Source organism: Ahaetulla prasina, chromosome 7 (assembly GCF_028640845.1).
Source record: "Ahaetulla prasina isolate Xishuangbanna chromosome 7, ASM2864084v1, whole genome shotgun sequence".
In the NCBI taxonomy this organism is placed as follows: Eukaryota; Metazoa; Chordata; class Lepidosauria; order Squamata; family Colubridae; genus Ahaetulla; species Ahaetulla prasina.
This window is the reverse complement of record NC_080545.1, coordinates 82,232,283-82,258,009: the sequence shown is the minus strand read 5'-3', so window position 1 is coordinate 82,258,009 and position 25,727 is coordinate 82,232,283. Positions and strand designations below refer to the sequence as shown.

General features: G+C 41.7%; 1 protein-coding gene across 1 annotated transcript in view; it reads right to left on the bottom strand.

The window, feature by feature from the left end:
- The window catches only part of DDX11 (DEAD/H-box helicase 11), a 57,774-nt gene that overhangs the window by 19,952 nt on the left and 12,095 nt on the right, over positions 1-25,727 (bottom strand). Inside the window, exons 9-19 of the mRNA XM_058190192.1 lie at positions 23,048-23,253; positions 20,384-20,536; positions 19,130-19,176; positions 18,399-18,478; positions 15,827-15,871; positions 15,366-15,433; positions 13,095-13,133; positions 11,442-11,553; positions 7,724-7,858; positions 6,370-6,482; positions 2,294-2,366 (exon numbers count right to left, since the gene is read on the bottom strand). Of these exons, the coding sequence (XP_058046175.1) occupies positions 2,294-2,366; positions 6,370-6,482; positions 7,724-7,858; positions 11,442-11,553; positions 13,095-13,133; positions 15,366-15,433; positions 15,827-15,871; positions 18,399-18,478; positions 19,130-19,176; positions 20,384-20,536; positions 23,048-23,253 (1,071 nt within the window). The remainder of the gene's footprint in view (positions 1-2,293; positions 2,367-6,369; positions 6,483-7,723; positions 7,859-11,441; positions 11,554-13,094; positions 13,134-15,365; positions 15,434-15,826; positions 15,872-18,398; positions 18,479-19,129; positions 19,177-20,383; positions 20,537-23,047; positions 23,254-25,727) is intronic.

Sequence of the window (25,727 nt, the reverse complement as noted above, 5' to 3'; positions counted from 1 at the left end):
AAGATGGCCACGGTTGATAACTGAAACTTCCGCAAGCCATTCTTTCACGCTTTCTTCTCATTAATAGACTTCTGAGCTCTAGTAAAACAGAAACAGATCTTTCAAACACCGGTACCTGCCTCTCATCATTTAAGTGAAACAAGGAGCAATTACTGTCAGTTGTGACAGCGGGAAGTCACAACTCAAGTGTGAAATGGAAAAATTTGGAGGAAATTTGATCAGATAGATGCTTTGAAGAGAAACCATCTTGGCATTATTCCAGAACACACCATTTTAGCGTCTTCTACGGATTCTACCCTAATTTTTACTCTGAAACATTTGAAGAAAAAAGCCCATTTTCATCATGATCACTTAAGTCTGTAAAATATCCTTTTGAAAAATAAAAAAAAGGTTTTGTAATACTACTAACCTAAACTGTGACTGTTCTAGAATTCATTATAGATACCTTAATAATGGACTTCATTCTCTAACTGCCTATCTGTAATTGAAATTCAATAGAATAGAATAGAATAGAATAGAATAGAATAGAATAGAATAGAATAGAATAGAATAGAATAGAATAGAATAGAATAGAATTTTTATTGGCCAAGTGTGATTGGACACACAAGGAATTTGTCTTGGTGCATATGCTCTCAGTGTACATAAAAGAAAAGATACCTTCATCAAGGTACAACATTTACAACACTAATGATGGTTAATATATCAATATAAATCATACGGATTACCAACAACAAAGTTACAGTCATACGGTCATAAGTGGAAAGAGATTGGTGATGGGAACGATGAGAAGATTAATAGTAGTGCAGATTTAGTAAATAGTTTGACAGTGTTGAGGGAATTATTTGTTTAGCAGAGTGATGGCCTTCAGGAAAAACTGTTCTTGTGTCTAGTTCTAATTATCCTCTGAAGTCTGTGTCTTTCTTGTTGGGTTGCAGAACCGAACCAGACAGTTATAGAGGTGCAAATGACAGACTCAATAATTCCTCTGTAGAACTGAATCAGCAGCTCCTTGGGCAGTTTGAGCTTACTGACTTGGCGCAGAAAGAACATTCTTTGTTGTCCTTTTTTGATGATGTTTTTGATGTTAACTGTCCATTTTAGACCTTGCGATATGATAGAACCTAGAAATTTAAAGGTTTCTACTGTTGATACTGTGTTGTCTAGTATTGTGAGAAGTAGTGAAGTAATGAAGTAGTAGAAGGTGCCAGAGAACATGGAAATTTGCAAAATATAAAAGAAACATTTTTAAATGAGTATGGTTTGATAATAGTAAATAGGCATAGAATCTTTGACCCATGGACCAGGGGTCTCCAATCTTGGCAACTTTAAGACTTGTGGACTTCAAGTCCCAGAATTTTTTGCTCCCAGAAAGATTTGCTGGCTGAGGGATTCTGGGAGTTGAAGTCCACAAGTCTTAAAGTTGCCAGGATTGGAGACCCCTGGACCATGGGAAGAGGAAACCTAGAAAATGGGGAACAGGTTGCAAGAAAAAATGGAGAGGGGGCGACTTGACTGACTTGCTGGCACTAGAGATAGGAACATTCCCTATTGTAGCAATTACAGGTACTGCTTGACTTATGACCGTAACTGGCCCCAACATTTCCATTGCTAAGCAAGACGGCTATTAAGTGAGTTTTGCCCCATTTTATGAGCCCCATTTCGTGCCAGAGTTGTTAAATGAATCATTGTGGTTGTTAAGTTGAACCTGGCTTTTTCGTTGACTTTGCTTGTCAGAAGGTCACAAAAGGAGATCACCTGACACCCCCCCAGGACACCGCAGCCATCATAAATATGGTCCAATTGCCAAGAGTCTGAATTTTGATCATGGGGTTGCTACAATGGCTGGATGAGAAATGGTCATGTGTCACTTTTTTTCAGTGCCACTATAACTTTAAATGGTCACTAAACAGACAATTCTAAGTCAAGGCCTATCTGTACTGTAGATCTGGCTTTTTCATGGAAACACTTCCTGGTTTTCCACATGCAAGTTTATAAGAAAGGAAGCCCTTCTTCAATTCATGGAAACTCATTTTCATGTAAGGGTGCAAAAGTCATTCCCTCGACCCCTGGTTTTAGTAGAATACAGGTGCGGTGGCTGAAGTTGGCCGATTCTGCCCATAAACTGCTCAAGCAAGGGTGAAAGACAACTAGACCAACAACCCTCACCCACCCACCCACCACCAATGGATGTGGCCATTTGGAAGGATACAACTGAGTAGGCAAAACTTTGCCCCAAAGGTCACCCAAGCAAGAATCAAAAGTTCTGGAGCGACCACTGCTCCCCAGAACTCACCACAGGAGAATTCCTCAATCCTGTCAGCATCAACACCAGCACCCAAAAGCAGCTGTTGCCGGAAATCAGCCACCTGCAAGGCACATAGTGAAAATCCATTTTTTTAGAAGACTTACACAGCATGCCGCACGCAAGTGTGTTCAACGTGTTTGAAATGCGATAAATAGTATAAATTTGTATAGAGATAAGGAATTGTATAAGTAAAACTTGATGAAAACGTTTAAACTGGAGACGTCACACCATGTCCAAAGTTTTCAATTTATATTACTAATAAAAAACTTTTTAAAAATAAAAAAAAAGTGTTCAACTCTTGGGGAGGAAAAGACCTAAATTCTGCCCTCGTAGCCCCTTATATGCAGCATGAGAATCAATTTCGCTTTTCTGAGGACCCCTTAACATGCTCACATATGCTATTCCTGACTATTTGGACCTTTAACTCGGCATTACTCATCCTATTTGGTAATAGAAGCTTCTCAAGTAGCAATCTGAATCTCAAAGCTAGACGTGCCAAGTTCAAGTATATATGAGAGGCTCTGCATGTAACAGAACTGCTCTTACTATTGGCTAAGTGTTATGGCTCGTCAGCAGCCAGCAGAGCTGGCAGCAGATTCGGACAGTGAGGAGGTTGGGGAGGAACATGGGCCAGTCCTGGAGTCTAGGGAAGGCTCTGACGAGGGCTCTGCGTCCGAGGCAGAGATGGGGCCAGGGCTGTATGATAGGTATCAGCTGCCTTCCAAGTCAGACATCAGTGAGGCAGACGAACAGCTGGATCCTATTCCCAGTGTGCGCATGCACAGAGTTGCCAGAAAAAGGGAACAGCTAAAGAACAAGGGTCAACTTGGGAGTAAGGCCACAGGTGGACGATGAATGGCCTCTCCCGGAGGGAATAAAAGAGAAGCGAAAGGAGAGGGATATTTGCAGGAGACAATTAGTTCATTCCTGCATTCTTGCCAAGTATTACGGTGTCTGAAAATATCGGCCTGGCCATTCTTCAAGCCTGATAAAGGTCGATATTTGTGAACTATCTTGAAAGACTGTGGGAGAGGAAAGACTTTGCTGGAGAGGAATTCACTGTAAATTAAAGAAAAGGGGTTTATGAGGACTCAGCTTCGTGCTACTGGGGAAGTTTAGGTCAGAACACTTAAGGCCATTCTGAAGCCTAACTCTGTATGTGATGCAGAGAAAGAAAACTAACTCCATCTCTTTATTCACAAAGATAAAATAAGATAAAATAAGGAACTATCAAGGCACTGCTCTACAGGCCGTTCATTCAGCTGCATGAGGCAGTCGGTAGTCCTCACTTACTGTTTCATGCAGCAACTATTCGAAGTTATGATAGTGCTAAAAAGTAAATTTGTGACCAGTCGCTGCATTGACAACCATTGTGGCTTCTCTCCATCACGAGTGCCATTCTCAGCTTTTTACCTTGATTTTGAATTATTTGAGTTTTAGTCCAACACGTCTGGAGCTCACTAGATTAGGAAAGTCTGTTATAAGTAAACATATGTGCTAGTCGTTCCCGACTCTAGGAGGCAGTGCTCATCTCTGTTTCAAAGCCAAAGAGCCAGCGCTGTCCAAAGAGCCAGCGCTCTCCTTGGTCATGTGGTCAGCATGACTAAACACCAAAGGCGCACGAAATGCTGTTAACTTCCCACCAAAGTGGTCCCTATTTTTCTACTTGCATTTTTTACATACTTTTGAACTGCTAGGTTGGCCGAAGCTGGGACAAGTAACGGGAGCTCATCCCGTTACGTGGCACTAGGGATTCGAACTGCTGAACTGCCGACTTTTCGATCGGCAAGCTCAATGTCTTAGCCACTGAGAGATGGTAACATGGGGAAGAGGTATTAAAAAGTATTCAAATTTTGGGTGGGATGGGAGATGGAAAGGAGGAACCATGTTGTGTGGTGTTTCTCAAAGGCCACTTGTCCAGATCCTGCCTCCTGACTTTATTTCTTGATAAACTACCATGATTATAGTCCTGATTAATTTCATGTAGTTAACAAACCAAAGAGAGACTGGGATTTTTGTGAATGGACCAAAGAAAAGACGGGAGATAGACAAGTTGATTTCACCTCCCACCTTACGTCCCTGACAAGAGTTGCTCTACAGAAAGATAATATCTAACTACAGTACCTCTCCCAGCTTCTGTGGAAAAAAGATTGCAAGCTAAAGAATAAACCACCCAAGTTCATGATACAACCTGAATTTTCATGGCCAACAAATCACTAGATCTATATGCTAAGGATTAGTCTTTATAATCTTTCCTCTAGACCAGGGTGTTGTCGCCCGCCAGCAGAGCTGGTGTCAGACTCAGACAGTGAGGAGGTGGGGAGGAACATGGGCCAGTCCTGGAATCTGGGGAAGGCTCTGATGACTGCTCTGCGTCGGAGGCAGAGAGGGGGCCAGGGCCATCCAACAGTTATCAGCTGCCTTTAGAGTCGGATATTAGTGGGGCAGAAGAAGAGCTGGAGCCTGTTCCCAATGTGCGCATGCACAGAGCTGCCAGGAGAAGGGAACAGCTAAGGGAAAAGGGCCGACTTAGGAGTAAAGGCACAGGTGGATGGTGAATGGCCCCTCCCATAGGGAATAAAGAGGAGCGAAGGGGAGGGGAGTTTGCAGGAGACAATTAGTTCAATTCATTAGGGTGAAGATCTGTTCCTGACTTCTTGCCAAGTAATTGCTGCTACAGCATGGAGTTTGGAAGATATCGACCTGACCACTCTCCAAGCCTGATAAAGGTCTGTAGTTGTGAAATCTCATGAAAGACTGCTTGTCCAGACTTTGCTGGAGAGGAATTTCCCTTTAACTTAAACAAAAGAGGTTTTATCGGGATGAGGAATCTGCTTCATGCTCTTGGGAAGCCTAGGTCAGAACACAGGGGTGTCGAACTCGCATCGTCACGTGTCATTACATGACATATCGGGACCTTTTTCCCCTTTGCTAAACGAGGCATGGGCGTGACCAACAGATGATGCATCTGGCCTGTGGGCTGCAAGTTTGACAGCCCTGTTCTAGACCACCATTTAGATGCCACCAGACTCAAGCCTAGGTATCAGTACTCTAAGCGTGATGGAACCTGCCATTATGGTATTACTGAAATCCTGTTACTTTATGGGAAAACTAAATGTTTACTGTTAAATGCAAAGATTTAGGACCTTTCTAGGATTTGGGAAAAACAGCAGGCAGATTGAATAGACCAAGAAGCTAAACATCTAAATCAGTGTTAGTCAACCTGGTCCCTACCGCCCACTAGTGGGCGTTTCAACTTTCATGGTGGGTGGTAGGGGTTTTGTCCAATACTGAAGCACTTTCCTTTTTTTTAATCTAATTGATTTTTTTAAAAATTTCATAGCATTATTTTAAAACATTTTCATTAGGTTTTCATAAAATTCCCCATGACAATTTAAATTTCTGAAAATATACTATTTGTATCAGCCGCGCATAAATTTAGTTCACATTACGTAAGTGAAACTAAATGGCGCTATAGTGCGACCAAAAACAAAACAGCCTCATCCCAGAATAGCTCGTGCATCTCCCCCCACACCACCCAGCTGTAACAGACAAGCAGAGCTGGTAGCCGGCGCCCTCCCCCCCCAAACCTACTTTATAAATCACCATTACTGTGGAACTGGTGGGCAATTAGAAAATTTTATTACTAACAGAGATACAAAAGTGAGCGGTAGGTATAAAAAGGTTGACTACTCAGTGTTTCTTAACTTTGGGGATTTTAAGATGGGTGGACTTCAACTACCAGAATTCTCCAGTCAGGCCTGCTGGCCAGGAATTCTGGGAATTGAAGTCCACCCATCTTAAAGTTGCTGTAAACACTGTGAAAGGCTTGCCAGGTGGGTTAAAAGCAAAATGGTGCCAAGGGCAAGAGGCAGAATGAGCCAAAGATTCAAAGCGACACCTTCATTCCGCTGCTTTTAAACAAGAAAGACCTCCTTCCAGCACATTCTGGAGAACATCTGCTAAGAAGGGAGGCGAGAAATCAGCTCCTTCAATTATTTGCTATTTAAAAGTGGTTGCCAATCACCCAAAGGAAGTACGAAGGTGCCCAATTTGCCACTCACCGGCTGCATGGTGCCTCCAGCGATGATCACAGCTCGACATTCTTTCAGCACCGTGGCAAAATGCACAGCTGGATTGAGCAATAGGAACTTGAGGCTGCTCAGGGCTAAAGTACCTGGAAAAATCAGCACATTCAGAGAGTTGGCAGGTAAACAATTAAAAACATTGAAGGGCAGCCTGAAATGCAAGGGGGCTTCCACCCCACCCACTCCCTGCCCCTCACCCCTGCCAGTCAATTTGCTGGATGCTTCAAATGAAACAATGGAAATACTCTTAGAGAAAGAGGACAACAAAAGCAACTGCGGTTGGCTCCCAAGGGGCTAATATGGGAACAGCACTTGATTAAATTACGACCATACTTATTAAAGTAATTTAGTAAGCAGCAATAAATGCCACAACCTCCTTAATATTGCTATAATCCCAGGATCCAAAATGAATAAGGTGCAGTAATTTAGCAACGCCTGGAGAATAGTATTTCCATGACTCAAACTGCAATCGAATTGTTTAGGTAAGTGCTCCTATGAAAAAGCATCAAGTGTTTACATAAATATGGAATATTATTTTTTTACTTTCAGATGTTTCCTCCAGGAAAGGCATCTGGAGAGATACAGACAGACCTCACTTAATGACTGCCCTGCTGAGCGACTGTTCAAATCACAATGGTCTCGAGAAAGGTACTCTGTGAGATAGACAGGCGGTTTTAAAAATCTAATAAATAAATAAAAGTAAATTAACTTTACAACCAATCCTTACATTGATGACAACTCCAGCATCCCAAGGTTACATAATAGATATCGGTGTACTTCACAACTGGCTTCCAACAAGCAGAATCAGTGGAGAAGCTGGTGGTCAAATCACAAGCCACAGCCCCATGACAGACAGCTGCGGCGGTACAATGATTAGAATGCAGTGCTGCAGGCTACTTGTGCTGACTGCCAGCTGACTGCAATTCAGCAGTTCGATCCTTACCGGCTCAAGGTTGACTCCAGCCTCCCATCCTTCCAAGGTTGGTAAAATGAGGAGCCAGATTGTTGGGGGCAATAGGCCGACTCTGTAAACCGCTTAGAGAGGGCTGTAAAAGCACCGTGAAGCGGTATATAAGTCTAAGTGCTATTTCTATTGCTATCTCTCACTTAACCACGAGCAACTTGCTTAATGACCACATGGGAAATGATGTTGAAAGCCCCTTGCAATCATGCAAAGTTCTGTTTAGCGACCCTGTTTGCGTACTGATGGAGTTGCCAATCCCAGCTGTGATCACTAGATAAGGACTACGTATAATGGAATAACCTTGAAATAATTCAATATATACAGATGTACTTATTTTTAAAGAAATCAAACGTGGATATACAATACCTTGCCTGCTGAGAATGACTCTCCCGTCCTGGTTTGCATTTGTGAGTGCGGCTAGGAAACTTTCAATGTGCATTAGCGGAGATGCCATTTTGGGGTGGTCGTCCTCACCTTCCCCAGGAGAACTTTGCAGAGCCCCTGCAGATCAAAAGTCAACTTCTCATTTGTGAGAACCAAGGACATTCTGACAGGTGGCTGGCCAGAGGAGGAGTGAAGTAACCAAGCAACCGGCCAGCACCTGGATTGGACAGTGTGATCAGTGATTTGGGGGAAGGAGGAAACTTTTAATTAGGTGAAAGCTGTGGGAACTTTTAGAGTTGGCTTTCACCAGTCGTGCCAATATGATGTATTTAATAAAACTGTTCGAGGAATTTGCCTGCCTCAGAGTTCTACTTTCTATGGGTGCATTACTTGGAACCCTGACAGCTATGTCTAAATGCGTGTTAATAGAAAAAAAAGCTTCCGACGAGAGGCTGAATCAACATTCTTGCTAAAATTTTTGCATTCTTGTTCCAGAACAATTTATCAAGACAACAATGACATATGGCTCATATATTTAGGCTTTCAATCTTGCAAAAATTGAATTATTGTAGCAGGAAAAGTCAAACTCTGATTCTTCATTGACTTTCAAGAGACAGATAGAAAAATGACTTTTTCTATGTATTATTTATATTATTATAAATGTTATTTATACCTTCATCATTTTATATATTATTTTCCATTCTTCTAATGGAAAATAATACGTTTGTCCTAGGATACAACTCCGCATGAAATCTAATGTCAACGTCAACACAGGAGCAAAATACATGGATGTGCTACTTACATTAAAATGAAAAGAAAAAACCCCAAAACAGGGAAGCTTCACAGACCCACCTGTTTTCAAACCTACTGAAACATCACTACAGGTAGTCCTCGACTTACGACAACAATTGAGCCCAAAATTTATGTTGTTAAGTGGAACCTTTGTTAAGCGAGTTCTTCCCCATTGTACGACTTTTCTTGCCACGGTTGTTACGTGAACCATTGCAATTGGTAAGTTAGGAACCCGGTTGTTAAGTGAATTTGGCTTCCCCATTGACTTTGCCAGTGAGAAGGTCACAAAAGGGGGAATCACGTGACCTTTGGACGCAGCAGCGGTCATCAATATGAACCAGTTGCCCAGCATCTGAATTTTGATCACATGATCACGAGGAGGCTGCAACGGTCGTAACTGTGAAAAATGCTCATAAGTCACCTTTTTCAGTGCCGCTGTAACTTTGGACGGTCACTAAATGAACTATTGTAAGTCGAGGACTGCCTGTATTTTTATGTCTTGCCTCTTCCAGCTCACCTCCTTCCAATTCTGAAACTTGCCAAAAATTGCTTTGTCGCCAAACTCACCTTCTTTTTCTGGTCTCTTGTTCAAGGTTTGCAAAAAATTCTGCAAACCAGACAACTTTTGGTCGGCTTTGCTGGTTTTGAAAACTCCATATCTTTCCACAAATCCTAAGAGCTGCAAGACAGGAAAAAGACCAGAAAATATTATTTAAATATGGTCTGTAAACTTTTCCCTGTTCATTTTACTCATTCCTGCAAAGGTAGGAAAGAGGAAAACGTTCGGACAATCTGTCTTCCAAGGGAGACTAACATACATACCCCAGAAACCATGAAGAGGTTCAGTCAGTTTATAAATGGCCACACAGGTAGTCCTCAACTTACAACCGCTCATTTAGTGACTATTCAAAGTTACAATGGCACTGAAAAAAGTGACATGACCATTTTTCACTCTTAGGAGAGCCTCGGTGGTAGTGGTTAGAGCAGGGGTGAAATGCTCCCGGTTTGGACCGGATCAAGTGATCCAGTAGGGATGGGGGCGGGTAGTTCGGAGAACCGGTAGCAAAAATCCCTGCCCACCCACCATCCGCCCATGCCCACCTAATCACCCGGTCCCCACTTGCCTACGTGCTGCTTCCTTCGTGCTCGCTGCTGCCTTGCTTCGGCTGCTGCAATCAATTGCATCAGCTAGCAACTGAATCTGCCTGCCTGCAATCCATCCCATCGGTGAGCAACTCAATCTGCCTGCCTCCAATTGGTTAAGTAACGGGGGGGGGGGGAAGCTTTAAAAAAATAGTTAATTGGGTTTTTTTAAAGGAGTTTTATTTTATTTTTTTAGACAGCAATTTAAAGTTAAGGAAGTTTTAAATTTAGCTGCTTTTATCTAAAATATAAATAAAATAAAATAATAAAATAAAATAAAATAAAATAAAATAAAATAATAAAATAAAATAAAATAAAAAAATAAAATAAAATAAAATAATAAAATAAAATAAAATAAAATAAAATAAATAAAAATAAAATGAGGACCCAGATTATTGGGGCAATAGGCTGACTTTGTAAAGCACTTAGAGAGGGCTGTAAAGCACTTAGAGAGGGCTGTAAAGCACTGAAAAGCAGTATATAAGTGTAAGTGCTATTGTTATTACTATTACGTGTATTGAAGCATGCCCTGCTCAAGTGATCAAAATTCAGATGCTTGGCAACTGACTCATATTTATGACAGTTGCAGTGTCTTGGGATCATGCGATCCCCTTTTCTAACCTTCTGACAAGCAAAGCCAATGGGGAAGGCAGATCCCATTAACAACTGTGTTATGGACGTAACAACTTCAGCTGTTGTTCACTTAACAACTGCAGCAAGAAAGCTCATAAAGTGAGCAAAACTTAATCAACGTCTTGCTTAGCAAGATAAATGTTGGGCTCAAATGTGGTTGTAAGTTGAGGACTATCTATACGGTGAAAGCGACATGCCGAGCGCCGCTCCGCTTTCACCGTTCGGCTGGACTGGGACCGGCTTGGCTCGGGTCCACGGGGCGGGGCGGGCACTCACTAAAAGTTACAGTAAGGTAACATCTTTTGACATTTTGGGGAGCCGTATCCCAAATATTGACAAGCCCCACAAGGTTCATTCTTGCATCTCTGCATAGGAAATAGCTAACCAGGTTAATCCAATTGATCTGATTCAATCTAAGGCAATTTATGTTCCCATATCCCATGGAAAATTCCTGAAAACAGACTCCAAAAAGGCACCTAAAGGACACGGAACCAGAATTCTATTCTGCTCTGTTGATGCATTACCTTCTTGCTGATGCAACTTTTCTCACAATAACGTTGAACCTGTTGGAAAAAAGAGAACATGCACATTAAAAGGTTCCCATTGTACGACTTTTCTTGCCACGGTTGTTACGTGAACCATTGCAATTGATAAGTTAGGAACCCGGTTGTTAAGTGGAACCTTTGTTAAGTGAGTTCTTCCCCATTGTACGACTTTTCTTGCCACGGTTGTTACGTGAACCATTGCAATTGATAAGTTAGGAACCCGGTTGTTAAGTGAAACCTTTGTTAAGTGAAACCTTTGTTAAGTGAATTTGGCTTCCCCATTGACTTTGCCAGTGAGAAGGTCACAAAAGGGGGAATCACGTGACCTTTGGACGCAGCAACGGTCATCAATATGAACCAGTTGCCCAGCATCTGAATTTTGATCACATGATCACGGGGAGGCTGCAACGGTCGTAACTGTGAAAAATGCTCATAAGTCACCTTTTTCAGTGCCGCTGTAACTTTGGACGGTCACTAAATGAACTATTGTAAGTCGAGGACTGCCTGTATTTTTATGTCTTGCCTCTTCCAGCTCACCTCCTTCCAATTCTGAAACTTGCCAAAAATTGCTTTGTCGCCAAACTCACCTTCTTTTTCTGGTCTCTTGTTCAAGGTTTGCAAAAAATTCTGCAAACCAGACAACTTTTGGTCGGCTTTGCTGGTTTTGAAAACTCCATATCTTTCCACAAATCCTAAGAGCTGCAAGACAGGAAAAAGACCAGAAAATATTATTTAAATATGGTCTGTAAACTTTTCCCTGTTCATTTTACTCATTCCTGCAAAGGTAGGAAAGAGGAAAACGCTCGGACAATCTGCCTGCCTTCAATTGGGTAAGTAACTGGGGGGGGGGGGAGCTTTAAAAAATAGTTAATTGGGTTTTTTTTAAGTTTTATTTTATTTTTTTAGACATAGCAATTTAAAGTTAAGGAAGTTTTAAATTTAGCTGCTTTTATCTAAAAATATAAATAAAATAAAATAAAATAAAATAAAATAATAAAATAAAATAAAATAAAATAAAATAATAAAATAAAATAAAATATAAATAAAATAAAATAATAAAATAAAATAAAATAAAATAAAATAATAAAATAAAATGAGGACCCAGATTATTGGGGCAATAGGCTGACTTTGTAAAGCACTTAGAGAGGGCTGTAAAGCACTTAGAGAGGGCTGTAAAGCACTGAAAAGCAGTATATAAGTGTAAGTGCTATTGTTATTACTATTACGTGTATTGAAGCATGCCCTGCTCAAGTGATCAAAATTCAGATGCTTGGCAACTGACTCATATTTATGACAGTTGCAGTGTCAGGAAACCATTTAAAAGCCCAGCTTCTGAAGCACGGAGGAGAAGAAAGAAAGCCTGGCGGTGCAGTGAGAGGGCGGGCGGGAGCCGCCAGCCTCGGCCGACGCCGGCATGTCGGGAAACCTCCTCCTCAGCCGAGAAGGCTGGCGGCTCCCCGCCCGCCACTGCTCGCTGGACTGGGACCCAGATTATTGGGGGCAATAGGCTGACTTTGTAAAGCACTTAGAGAGGGCTGTAAAGCACTGAAAAGCAGTATATAAGTGTAAGTGCTATTGTTATTACTATTACGTGTATTGAAGCATGCCCTGCTCAAGTGATCAAAATTCAGATGCTTGGCAACTGACTCATATTTATGACAGTTGCAGTGTCTTGGGATCATGCGATCCCCTTTTCTAACCTTCTGACAAGCAAAGTCAATGGGGAAGGCAGATCCCATTAACAACTGTGTTATGGACGTAACAACTTCAGCTGTTGTTCACTTAACAACTGCAGCAAGAAAGCTCATAAAGTGAGCAAAACTTAATCAACGTCTTGCTTAGCAAGATAAATGTTGGGCTCAAATGTGGTTGTAAGTTGAGGACTATCTATACTCCGCAAGTTTGATTTAATTCAATATATTTGGCTTATCTTTAAATTAAATTATAATTATTTAGCTACCATAGATTTAATAAATATTCCCTTCCACTCACTAAAAGTTACAGTAAGGTAACATCTTTTGACATTTTGGGGAGCCGTATCCCAAATATTGACAAGCCCCACAAGGTTCATTCTTGCATCTCTGCATAGGAAATAGCTAACCAGGTTAATCCAATTGATCTGATTCAATCTAAGGCAATTTATGTTCCCATATCCCATGGAAAATTCCTGAAAACAGACTCCAAAAAGGCACCTAAAGGACACGGAACCAGAATTCTATTCTGCTCTGTTGATGCATTACCTTCTTGCTGATGCAACTTTTCTCACAATAACGTTGAACCTGTTGGAAAAAAGAGAACATGCACATTAAAAGGTTCCCCATTGTCTTAACAGGTTATCTCCAGCTTTTACCTTCTTTGCCAGATTATCACAATTTATCATTCAATCTACACCTTTTAGAATTCAGTCGTCCCAGAACTCCTTCATGATTCCTTAAAGAAACTTCTAAAGATTACTCAAAGGACCATCTTCCTTGCATCCTTTTGCTTAACTTTTCCCTTCCTAGCCAAGCTGTCTGGTTGCGTCTCACCGTAAACTGGCAGCTTTCAAGCCATTGCAATGATTTAAGGCCTGTAGTACAACCAGACTGTGCAGATTATATTTGATAACTTTTTAGTTACTTGGTCAGTCAGTCAACAAATGATACAAAGTTAGGACTGCCCTGGGATTCACCCTGAAACTGTGAAATCAGTATTCCAAAGGTGCTTATTCTAGAGGCAACTGGACTTTTTTGTTTTTCTTTGAAGACATTTCACTTCTCATCCAAGAATCTTCTTCAACTCATCCAAGAAGCTCCTTCCAGAGTTGAAGAAGCTTCTTGGATGAGAAGAGAAACATCCTCAAAGAAAAACAAAGGAAGTCCAGTTGCCTCTTGAAAAAAGTACCTTTGGACAACTATGGCCTGGATGACTGAGAATCTCCATAGGCATTTACGGAATCAGTATATTTCCTAAAGTTTGGCAATTTCCATGGTGTGAGGGGAGGCTAACAATGCCTTGACTAACAAAGATCAGGCCAGATCATCCGACAATTAGAAGTTACACTAAAAGAGCCTTGCTGATTTGATTAGTCAGGTGCAGATAGAAAATAATCATTTGTAAAACTATATTCAAAATTAAGCTGAAATCTGATGTGTAATTAATTTAGTTCTTGCTTAACTATGGACCAGCAGCTTTGTTGCTAAGCGGCACAGGCAAAATGGAACGTCATGTTTGCTCTGACTTAAAGTCGGTAGAACTCAAATCCTTTGGCCACCTAATGAGAAGGAAGGACTCACTGGAGAAGAGCCTAATGCTGGGAACAATTGAGGACAAAAGGAGAAGGGGACGACAGAGAATGAGGCGGCTGGATGGAATCACTGAAGCAGTCGGCATGAGCTTAAATAGACTCCAGGGGATGGTAGAGAAAAGGAAGGTCTGGAGGAACGTTGTCCATGGGGTTGCGATGGGTCGGACACAACTTCGTGACTAACGATAACAAAGTCGGTAGTTGTGGCATTCCCAATCGCTGCTGTTAGGTGAATGTTCTGTAGTTGTAACATCCTGCAGTCACATGATCACTACTTGCGATTTCCAACCAGCTTCCCCATTGACTTGCTTGTTCAAAGCTGACAGTGGCGATCATGTGACTGTGGGGACCCTGCAATGGCCATATTTATGAGGACCTGTTGTAACTGTTTCCTCCAAGCCCAAGTCTCCCTAGTTCAGCCCCATCCTAATTTTGAACAGTCACTGGATGATTGGTCAATGAGACTCCCTATTGGCAGTTTGAATGATCCTAGGTATAGATAATCAGAAGGCATTCATTCCAAACCAGTCCTGGATATTTTGTATTACAACTTCCATAAAGTGTAGATAAAATGACTAATATCTGGCATTACAAGAATCATAATCCCAGAGAACTGAAGTGTTTAAAATAACTTATCTCAGTTCTTGAAGTGTTGGGCTGTCACTTCAAGACAATGAGGATGGAATAGTGCCCTCTTATCTTTATAGATAAGTCACCCAGGTAAAATAAACCCCAGGCAGTTCATGAATGTTCTACATTCATATTATATGCATGATATGTGTGTTTGTGTGTGTGTGCAGAGTAATTCTGCTATTCATTAGCATCGATATTACTCTCTCTTTTCAACCTTATAAACCAGCCTAAAAAAATATTGAGCTTTCTTCAAAAATGAGAGTGAGGTTTTAATGGAAGCAAAAATTTCTCAGGCTCATATTGCAGCCTGAGAAAAAAAGAGACTGTGTTAATCAAGAGTTGTAAGTGTTGGGATTCACACAATAGACAAATTGCTTTTTCCAAATTATTTTCTAGAGATGTCCTTAGTTCCAACACGATGGTTTTTTTGCCTAGACACATAAGTATGCCTTAGCTGTTAATAAAAAATTAATCCAGGCAAAATCTGATCAGGGTGTAAAAAGAAAAAGGGAACACCTCTTTGGGAGCTGTAACCTAAGTTTTGGCTCCCTACCAAATTCTAAACTTTGATGCAAGCCAGGCAGTTCTTTACCTTGAAGAGATTGATGTTGTCAACTTGACACTGGAACAGAAAGTCATTGATGGATTTCAGCTGCACCCCTGAGAGGAAGAGGGGGGGAGGGGGAGAGAGACGGAGGGAGGGAGAAAGAGAGGGAGGGAGGGAGGGAAGGAAGGGGAGGGGAGTGGGAGGGGGAGAGAGGGAGGGAGGGAGGGAGAAAGAGAGGGAGGGAGGGAGAGAGAGGAGAGAGGAGAAAGAGAGGGGAAAGGAGAGGGAGATACAGAGAGAGGGAGGGAGAAAGAGAGGGAGGGAGAAAGAGAGAGGGGGAGGCAGGGGGAGGGAGAGAGAGAGAGAGAGAGAGAGAGAGAGAGAACCTGGTTTGCTTGCAACAGGTAAAGACAAGTTTTTCAGATCCGTATAATCATCTTCTGAAACCCCATGCTGGCCAAACCACGACAATTTACACATTTTCTGGACTCACACCCACAACTTACCTGCTTCTGGTATGCTCTGCGTATTTGGATTCTGATTTACATTTCCTGGAGGACATGAAAAGCAGAGCAAAAGGATTAGGAAATTATTTCCATGTGACAATATAGGCTAAACTACGTATCACTACAGGCTAAGAGGCAATACCAGCGCACAGGTAGTCCTCGGCTTACGGCCACAATTGAGCCCCAAATGTCTGTTGCAAGTGAGATAGTTGTGAAGTAAGTTTTGCCCCATTTTACAACCTTTCTTGCCACAGTTGCTAAGTGAATCACAGCAGGTATTAAGAGAGTAATACGGTTGTTAAATGAATCTGGCTTCCCTGTTTGCTAACCAGAAGGTTGCAAAAGGGGATCACATGATCCCAGGACACATAAATATGAGTCAGTTGCCAAGCGTCTGAATTTTGATCATGTGATCATGGGGCTGCTTCAGGGGTCCTAAGTGTTGGAAACAATCATAAGACCAATTTGGGGAAAAAAATTAAAAAGAACAACATAGTAAAAATGAACCACTACGTCAGTGATAGCTAACCTTTTTGCCATCACGTGCCAGGATGGGGTGGGGGTGGAAGGAAGATTCGCGCACACGCATGCCCACACCCATAATTCTATGCACCCCGCCCTGCGCACGCAACCCCCCTCCCCCTGGCACGAGATGGCCCGGTAGGCCCGTTTTTCTTTCTTACCTGGCTCCAGGTCCTCTCTATGCATCTGGGGAGGGTGAAAACAGCCTTCCCCACCCCCTCGGAGGCCCTCCGTAGGCCCAAAATGGCCCGTTTCCCAACTTCCGGTTGGACAGAAAGTGACTTTTTTACTGTCCCCAGCCTCCAAAGCCACTCTAGGAGTCTCTGGAGGCTGGGGAACAGCAAAAAAGTCACTTCCTGTCCAACCGGAAGTTGGGAAATGGGCCGTTTTGGTCCTCCAGAGGTCCTGGGGAAGACTGTTTTTGCCCTCCCTAGATGCATAGAGAGGATCTGGAGCCAGGTGAAAAAGAACAACGGGTCTTCCCCACCACCCCGCAGGCCCTCCGGAGGCAGGAAACAGCCTGTTTCCCTACTTCAGGTGGGCCCAGAAGATCTGAAAATCAACTGGCTGGTGTGCGCATAGGCACTAGGTGCCTATCAACTGGCTGGCGTGCGCATCACAGCACTAGGTTTTTAACTGACTTAGTTAAGCAAGTTATATGAATCCACTCAAAGAACACATAGCAGAAATCAACTGTAGCTTTTTGGCCGATAAGAAACTATACAACCACGACACTGGCTTTTTACATTTTAGTCTCTTTTGTTGTTTTTAAAATAACATCATCCCCTAAGAGGGAAGTATTCTTTTTCTGCTATGGTAATTCAAACTTACACTTCAAATAGTTTCCAATTTGCTTGTAATTACATTTATTGCATTGGTACATGCAATTTAAAAAAAAAATTAAAACAAGCAATTTAGACTTTGATAACATTAAGCTGGTAGCAAGATCTGTAAATATGCAACACTAATGCAATTATAAAGCATCTATCCAGAGCACAAGTATACACCTGAGGAAAAACAGGCATCAGAAGGCAAGCAGTAATTCCATTACAGCATTGCTTAAAATCAGAATTTCATCCTTCATTTGCTTTGTGCTTGTATCTATTCTGTTTGGGATGAGCAAAAATGGAAGGAGACAAAGAATTGTCGGAGAAGTTAAAGATGGTAATGATCGAAGGGAGATTGGCTTGGGGGAAAGAGACGAAACAGGGTTGCTGTTTTGTTTTTCGAGAATCTATTGCATTTCCTAAAGACAGACTGATATATCCCTGCAGTCCATATTTTTTTTTAGTTTGCATTTATATCCAGCCCTTCTCCGAAGACTCAGGGCGGCTTACACTATGTTAAGCAATATAATGTCAAATTAATTAATGTTACATTCTTTGATGAAGTCGGCCATATAAACAATGGAATTGATCTTGATGGGACATTCTATTCTGGCCTAGGCTTCCCAAAAGCATGAAGCAGACTCCTTCTCCTGACAAAAACCCCTTTTATTAAGTTACTGTGAATTCCTCTCATTCACAGCCAGCAAAGTCTTTCAAGGGAGAATTTATAGTCACAGACCTTACCTGGCTTGGAGAGCTCCCAGGCTAAAATCTTCAAAACTTAATCTTCAAAATTAAGAAAACTAATTGTCTCCTGCAAACATCACTCCCCTTTCGCTCCTCTTTCTTCCCTATGGGAGGGGCCATTCACTGTCCACCTGTGACTTTACTCCTGAGTCGACCCTTGTTCCTTAGCTGTTCCCTTCTCCTGGCAGCTCTGCGCATGCACACACTGGGAACAGGCTCCAGCTGTTCTTCTGCCCCACTGATGTCCGACTCCGAAGGCAGCTGACAACTGTCAAACGGCCCTGGCCCCATCTCTGCCTCCGACGCAGAGCATTGTCAGAGCCTTCCCCAGACTCCAGGACTAGCCCATGTTCCTCCCCAACCTCCTCACCGTCTGCATCTGCCACCAGCTCCACTGGCCGCTGGCGGGCCACAACACATTCCCTTGTAAAAGGTAGCCAGTATCGGAAAGATTATCCTCAGAACTCTGTTCTTACCTCCCAAGACAGCCACAAACTTCTCCAGCAGAAACAAAATCTGTTTAATGTACATCAAATTCTTGGCCTTCAAGCGTTTCCTAAAACAGATCAGATGATATATGAATGCGCAAGGGTGACACAATGCAAGACAGCCAAGCTGAGCTTAAGAATATAACTGGTATAGCCCATGGAGGGAATTATGGTGAAGGACAAAGAACATACGCAGCTATGTACCAAAATGGTTAGCATTTCAGTAGCTTTTCCATAGAGATTCTTCCCCAAAAGGCTCAATAATCCACTTTCTGCTATGAGAGGTCTAAGAAGATAAACTTTGCATCAGAACTTCCTCATTGTCTAGACCAGAGCTACACAACTCAATGGACAGGAATGAGAACACATGGAGAACTTTAACAATGATGATGGGTCACAAAAGAATAACTGGCATGCAAACGGGCTGGTGGTATGGCAGCAGCCCTGGAGCTGATAGTGTTGGTGAGACCTGGAGGCACAGCTTTGCTGCCTGGGGCATTCTGGGAGTTGAAGTCCACCAGGCTTAAAGTTGCCAAGGTTGGAGACCCCTGATCTAGACCATAAAACTGCTTGCTATGTGTGTTTCTCCTCCTGTCCATCTAAGAGTGGAAAGTTAGAAATTGCCAGGTAGTTTGTAGCAAACCTCAATTTGCCATTGTATGAAAATGTGGCCAACTCACATTTCCATAAACCAGAAACCTCAAGTCGCAAATACTCACCTGTATCGTTCCATGTATTGAAGTAGCTGGGAATGGGCACGGCACAGCTAAAACAGATATAAAACAAAAGACAATATTGAGGCCTATCCTGACCAGCATCCTTTTGCCCTAAAGGCTTCTGAGAAGCCCACAAACATGACATAAAAAGGTAACGGTAAAGGGTCCCCTCGCACATACGTGCTAGTCGTTGCCGACTCTAGGGGACGGTGCTCATCTCCGTTTCAAAGCCGAAGAGCCAGCGCTGTCCGAAGACGTCTCTGTGGTCATGGGGCCGGCATGACTCAACGCCAAAGGTGCATGAAACGCTGTTACCTTCCCACCAAAGGTGGTCCCTATTTTTTCTACTTGCATTTTTACGTGCTTTCAAAACTGCTAGGTTGGCAGAAGCTGGGACAAGTAATGGGAGCTCACCCCGTTACACGGCAGCACTAGGGATTCGAACCGCTGAGATGCCGACCTTTCGATCGACAAGCTCAACGTCCTAGCCCCTGAGCCACTGCATCCCTCAAACAAGGCATATAGTGACATAATTCCGTATGTTATGTTAACCAGTAAGGATGGAAATCCCTTCTCCTAGCTTCTGGGTTGGTTTCCAAATGTTTCATTACCAGGCTAGGTAACAACTTCAGTGGAGTTTATAGGGGATATCAATGTCAGTGTTCTTCTGTTTATAAGGGCTTGGTGTGGTCAGTAGGTCTTGTGATGGGGAAGTCACATCAGGTGAGAGTCTTATGATGGGTCAGCTATAGGTTGCACCAAGTGAGAGTCCTTTGATAGGTCTTGTGATGGGGAGGTCACATCAGGTGAGGGTCTTGTGTTGGGTCAGGTACAGGTTGCATCAAGTGAGGGCCTTTTGATAGGTCTTGTGATGGGGAGGTCATATCAGGTGAGTCTTGTGATGGGTCAGGTACAGGTTGCACCAAGTGAGATTCTTGTGGTAGGTCTTGTGATGAGGAGGTCACATAGAGTGAGGGTTATTGGGAAGTGAAGTGTTGATTGGGGGAGGGGGTTATGTGGGTTGGTTGACTGTGCATTTGATTTGAATTCTGAGCCTGGTTGTAGGTCAATGTTTCTTTTAATGGAATTGCTTGTGGAATGCCAGGCTTATGTTAACCAGTATTCAGGGACATCTATCCCAGAGACTGGGAGTAATTTACAGTCTCTTACAAAAGCCTGACCCGGATGGCAGTGGGCAAAGACACTACAACAAGAAAGCTGCAGGTAGTAGCGGAGAGGCCCTCAGGCCTGACTCACCTGAGAGCCGGTCACCTGAGTGCTGTGGATGGAAGCAATGGTATCGATCAGATTGTGAGCTTCATCAATTATCACTATCTGATCCTTCAGCTGGATCCCAGATGCCCTTCGGGTAGCTTCATGCAGAAGCATTTGGTATGGCAGCACCACCAACTGCGGGGCAGACAGAGGCATTCATTCAATGGGGAGTCCATCACTCTGACTTTTATCTGCAGAACAGATTTTTGGAAAATCTGTTTATACACACACACACCAAAAAAAAAATATTTGTTTTCGTAGGTTTTCACAGGTATAGGTATGTAGGTCATGGCATATTAGGGTCTTTTCCTTACACGGGAAAAGACCCGAATACGCCAAGACATACATACCTATATATATATATATATACGTATACATACCTATATATATACATATACACACATACATACATATATATATATATATGTATGTTTTCTGAGGTTTTCGCGGGTGTTTGTATGTAGGTCTTTGATTATTCGGGTTTTCTCCTATGTAAAATTGGAAGTGTCTTGGCGACATTTCTACGAATGAGACTTCGTCGAAACGTCGCCAAGACATGTCCAATTTTACGCGGGAGAAAACCCGAATAATCAAAGACCTACATACATACATACATACATACATACATATATATATATATATATATATATATATATATATATATATATGTGTGTGTGTGTGTATATATATATATATATATATATATATATATATATATATATATATATATATATATATATATATATATATATATATATATAATCCCCTGCAACTCTGAGCACACCCAACCCCTCACCCAAACAGAACACACCCCCAGCCAATCAGAGCACAGCCAACACCCCCCCATCCAATCAAAACACATCCAAGCCCCCAACCAATCAGAACACACCTCCATCCAATCAGAACACAGCCAAGCTCCCACCCAATCAGTTCAAAGCCCCACTAGCAGTTAAAAGGAAGAAACAGCTGCGATCACACATTGCTCCTATAAGCATGAAGCTGAAAACACCAGCCTGAAGATGATGAATGATTCTTCATTGAAACGTCGCCAAGACACTTCCAATTTTATGCGGGAGAAAACACGAATAACCAAAGACCAACATACACACACACACACACACACACACACACACACACACACAGAGATATAGATATAGATATAGATATAGATATAGATATATAGATATATCTTTTCACATGTAGACTATGAGTGAGTTGGGTCATTCAATCTTATTTGTTAGATTTTATATTTCACAATTTTTCTAGGTGTTCAAACAGGCATATATTGCTCCAAGTCTACAAAGTAGACTAACCTGGAAAATAATAATGGGTTCAAAATTTCTTAGCTAACGATCATTTTAAATCTAATCTATCTATCTATCTATCTATCTATCTATCTATCTATCTATCTATCTATCTATCTAACTAACTAACTAACTAACTAACTATCTATCATCTATTAAATATATTTGCAGCCCATCTTGCCAGGGGCTACTCTGGGCAGCTTCTAACAATAAAATGGGAAAAATGATTTTAAAAAACTAGTAAAGGGATAACACCATTAAAAATATAATCATGAACGTACAATATTATAAAATTAAAAGCTGAGGTGATATTCCGATTCATATCATATTTATAGACCACCCATCTCTGTCATGGATAGGCTCTATAATCCACCACTTTCACCACTACACCATGCTGTGCTTACAAATATGAAGTCTGCTCCTTAAAAATTGAGAATCCATTTAAATTCCTACTGTGTGTGACTGCAAAGCAAACCCAGGTGATCCCAAAGAATACGTAAAAGGTCCCAAGGACAGAATATTTACAAAATAAGAGGAAAACTAGGAAAAAACTGAAAAAACACACGGAAAAAAGTTGATCAACCTTTGTTTCTTAAAAAGTTTTACCACAGTTTTAACAATTAATTACCCTCCTCCTCCCTCCACCTCCCCCACTTCACCCAACCCCCCCCCCAACTTCCCAGAGCAAATACAGGGTATAGAATTTACCAATCATAAGCTAAAATATGCTAATTATTCATAAACTCCCATCCCTGCCCTAGAACCATAACTCCCTTATTTCATATAAAAAAAGATTTTAAAAAAAGGAAATACGGTATACAAATAAAATTATTACTTTCTAGTCATTCATATGCTCTTTGATACTTTTTAGCCTGATATTTGTTTGGAATATATTCTATCCATCTTTTCCATTCCACTATATATCTAAAAATCAAAGCATTTTGGATTAAAATTTGGTGGATTATGCAAAATATTTTGAAGAAGAAGATAAAATTTACCCCACAATTGTTTTTATTGGGTATAACTACGGACTGTACATCAATAGAGACTAAATTAATTTTAAACTTAATATCAGCAGCCAGACTACTGGTGGCACAATACTGGAAGAAGGAACAACTGCCTACTATTGAAGAATGGACACTAAAAGTAACGAATTTAGCAGAAATGGCAAAAATTTCAGCATATCTGAAAGACTATTCACAACCTTTTGAGGCATGAAAAAGCACCCGTCTGATCATCCCGCAGCGATTTAACAAAAGGGTACAAGGCTACACACAAAGAAACGAGGCCATCTGTTTCCAGACGTCAGCAGAGCTTCAAGAGGAAATCCACAAATGCCTACCTGAGCAGCTGGGATGGCGTATCGGCTTCCGTAATAAGGGCAGGCCTTCATTTCTTTTCCCAGAGAAACCAGCTGCTCTATATCTTTCACTTCTACCAGCACTTCATCCCGAAGCAGCTGCAGAGGCTCATAGGAGTTAAATGGACACACCGTTCGGCTCACACGTCTCTTCTTGCCCTCAGTTGTCTCTGCGCCTGTATTCTTTTCTGAAGGCAAATCATCAGAGGGGAAAATTTTCAGAGCAATACGGCGCATTGTTAAGACAGCATTGTGATTACAAGGACCATCCTTTATTCCCAAATGAGATATTGTATGCTTTATACCAGGGGTCTCCAACCTTGGCAACTTTAAGCCTGGAGGACTTCAACTCCCAGAATTCCCCAGCCAGCTTTGCTGGGAATTTGCTGGGAGTTGAAGTCCTCTAGGCTTAAAGTTGCCAAGGTTGGAGGTCTCTGCTTTATACCAGGGATGTCAAACTCGATTTCATTGAGGGCCACATCAGGGTTATGTTTGATCTCGGAGGGGCGTGGTGGGGGGCGTGGTGAGCTCAACATCACTCATGTCGGGAGTCCCTGTGGTGGCCCGAACTCTCTGCCACCGAAAATGGGCTCCTGAGCTCCATTTCTGACTGTGATGGCCTCCTGCAACCCTCCTGAGCTCCATTTTCACTGGCAGAGGCACCACGGGCCAGTCCTTCGCTATTTCCAGGGCGCCCCCCCCCCGGCCAGATCTGGCCCCCAGGCCTTGAGTTTGACACCCCTGCTTTACACCACAAATCCCACAGCCTCACTGTTTCTGTGATATCATGCACACTTTTTTGTTTGTTTGTCCTTTTTTTCAGTACAGGTCAGCCTTCGACTTACGACCACAATTGAGCCCAAATTTTCTGTTGCTGAGACAGGTTAAGTGAGTTTTATGGGCTTTCTTGCCCCAGTTGTTAAATGAATCAGTGCAATTGTTAGTCAGTAGTAGTAGCACTTAGACTTATATACCGCTTCACAGTACTTTACAGCCCTCTCTCAGCGGTTTACATAGTCAACGTATTTCCCCCAACAATCTGGCTCCTCAGTTTACCAACCACGGAAAGAAGGAAAGCTGAGTCAACCTTGAGCCAGTGAGAATCGAACCACTGCCAGTGAGCAGAATTAGCCTGCCATACTCCATTCTAACCACTGCACTACCACTGCTCCTAGTAACACCGTTGTTAAGTGAACCTGGCTTCCCATTTTGTTTGTCAGTGATCCCAGGACCTCAAGAGACTGCAACTGTCACAAATATGAGTGAGTTGCCAACCTTCTGAAGGTGATTGTAAGGATAAAAACCCAAGTCAATACACATCACTGTGATCGCTTTTTTTTTTTAAACAAATTTTATTCACAAGTTTCCCTTTTATCATGCATATTTTATGAACAGAGTGCTGACCGGGTCACAACGTATAAATCTTATACATAATCAAAATCATCATTATAATATATCTTAACCCTTTATCACAAATTAAACATTTTTCTCCATTTCTTATTGTTTCAACTTCTGCCACATTATTTTTCCCCCATTATTTTTTTATCATTTTCAATTTTATATTTGAATAGCATCACTTTATGCCTTATATTTTTTCTCAATTACAGTTGTTCCAATTATTTACCATCTTTCTTCATTTCCGGAAGAGTCTCTCTAATTCCTTCTTCCCAATCATTAGCATTAAAATATTCATCCTAATTTACATTGTTATCAAAATTAATATTATTAAATTACTTATTTTCACCTTTCCATCTACTGTAGTTTATCACAGACTTTGTGATTGCCTTTGAAGAAGTGCACAATATAATGCAATCATTATTACTCTCTACATGACGAGTGTCAGGGCAACCCACCTCTAAAAAAAAGCTTAGAATTGTGAGACAAAACTCGTAAGGACGGTGTTCTTGCATAAGGCCTCATGAGATTTCAGGCTTTTAATTAAAAAAACTAATTTAAAAAAAATATTTTCCTGTGCTCCTGACATTCCATGAGATCAAATACCAATGCCTTAGGGCATACAAAAGCTTCCATTCAAATTGGTTCATGCACAAAACATTCCATTTCAAGCATGAAATTACTGCATTGAGTACAAAAAAATTGACTGTTCCAAGAATTTCGGAAGAGTTTTTGCATCCAAACAGATCTCTTTCAATGCAAGGCTCGGTTTTACACTTAGGAGCATTTCTAAATACATTGAAAACAGCCACTTTCATAACTCCAAACAAGAATCTTGGAGAAACTTTTACACCCTTTGGATCCAAGCATCCACCGACTGCTTACTGGTTCCTGCTACTTACAATGATTTCCCAACTGGACTCTAATGCAAGCAAAAGACCGCAGTTCACCCATAATATTTCAAGCACCAAATAGTCTGCACATCTCTATGAAAGGAAACCTAACCACAGGTACAGAAGAATCCCAACATTAGCAAACTACCAAGAAAAAAAGCTTGGGATAAACCCCGTATCTGTCCCACCACCTGCATGGATGGCATGGAATAGTTACTGTTGGGCTGAAGAAAACAAAAACAGAAAAGCAAGAAAAGAGAACCAAATGAAATACCCTAAAATAGGAAATTAGCAATAGCACTTAGACTTATATATATATATACCGCTTCACAGTGCTTTATAGCCCTCTCTAAGCGGTTTACAGAGTCAGCCTA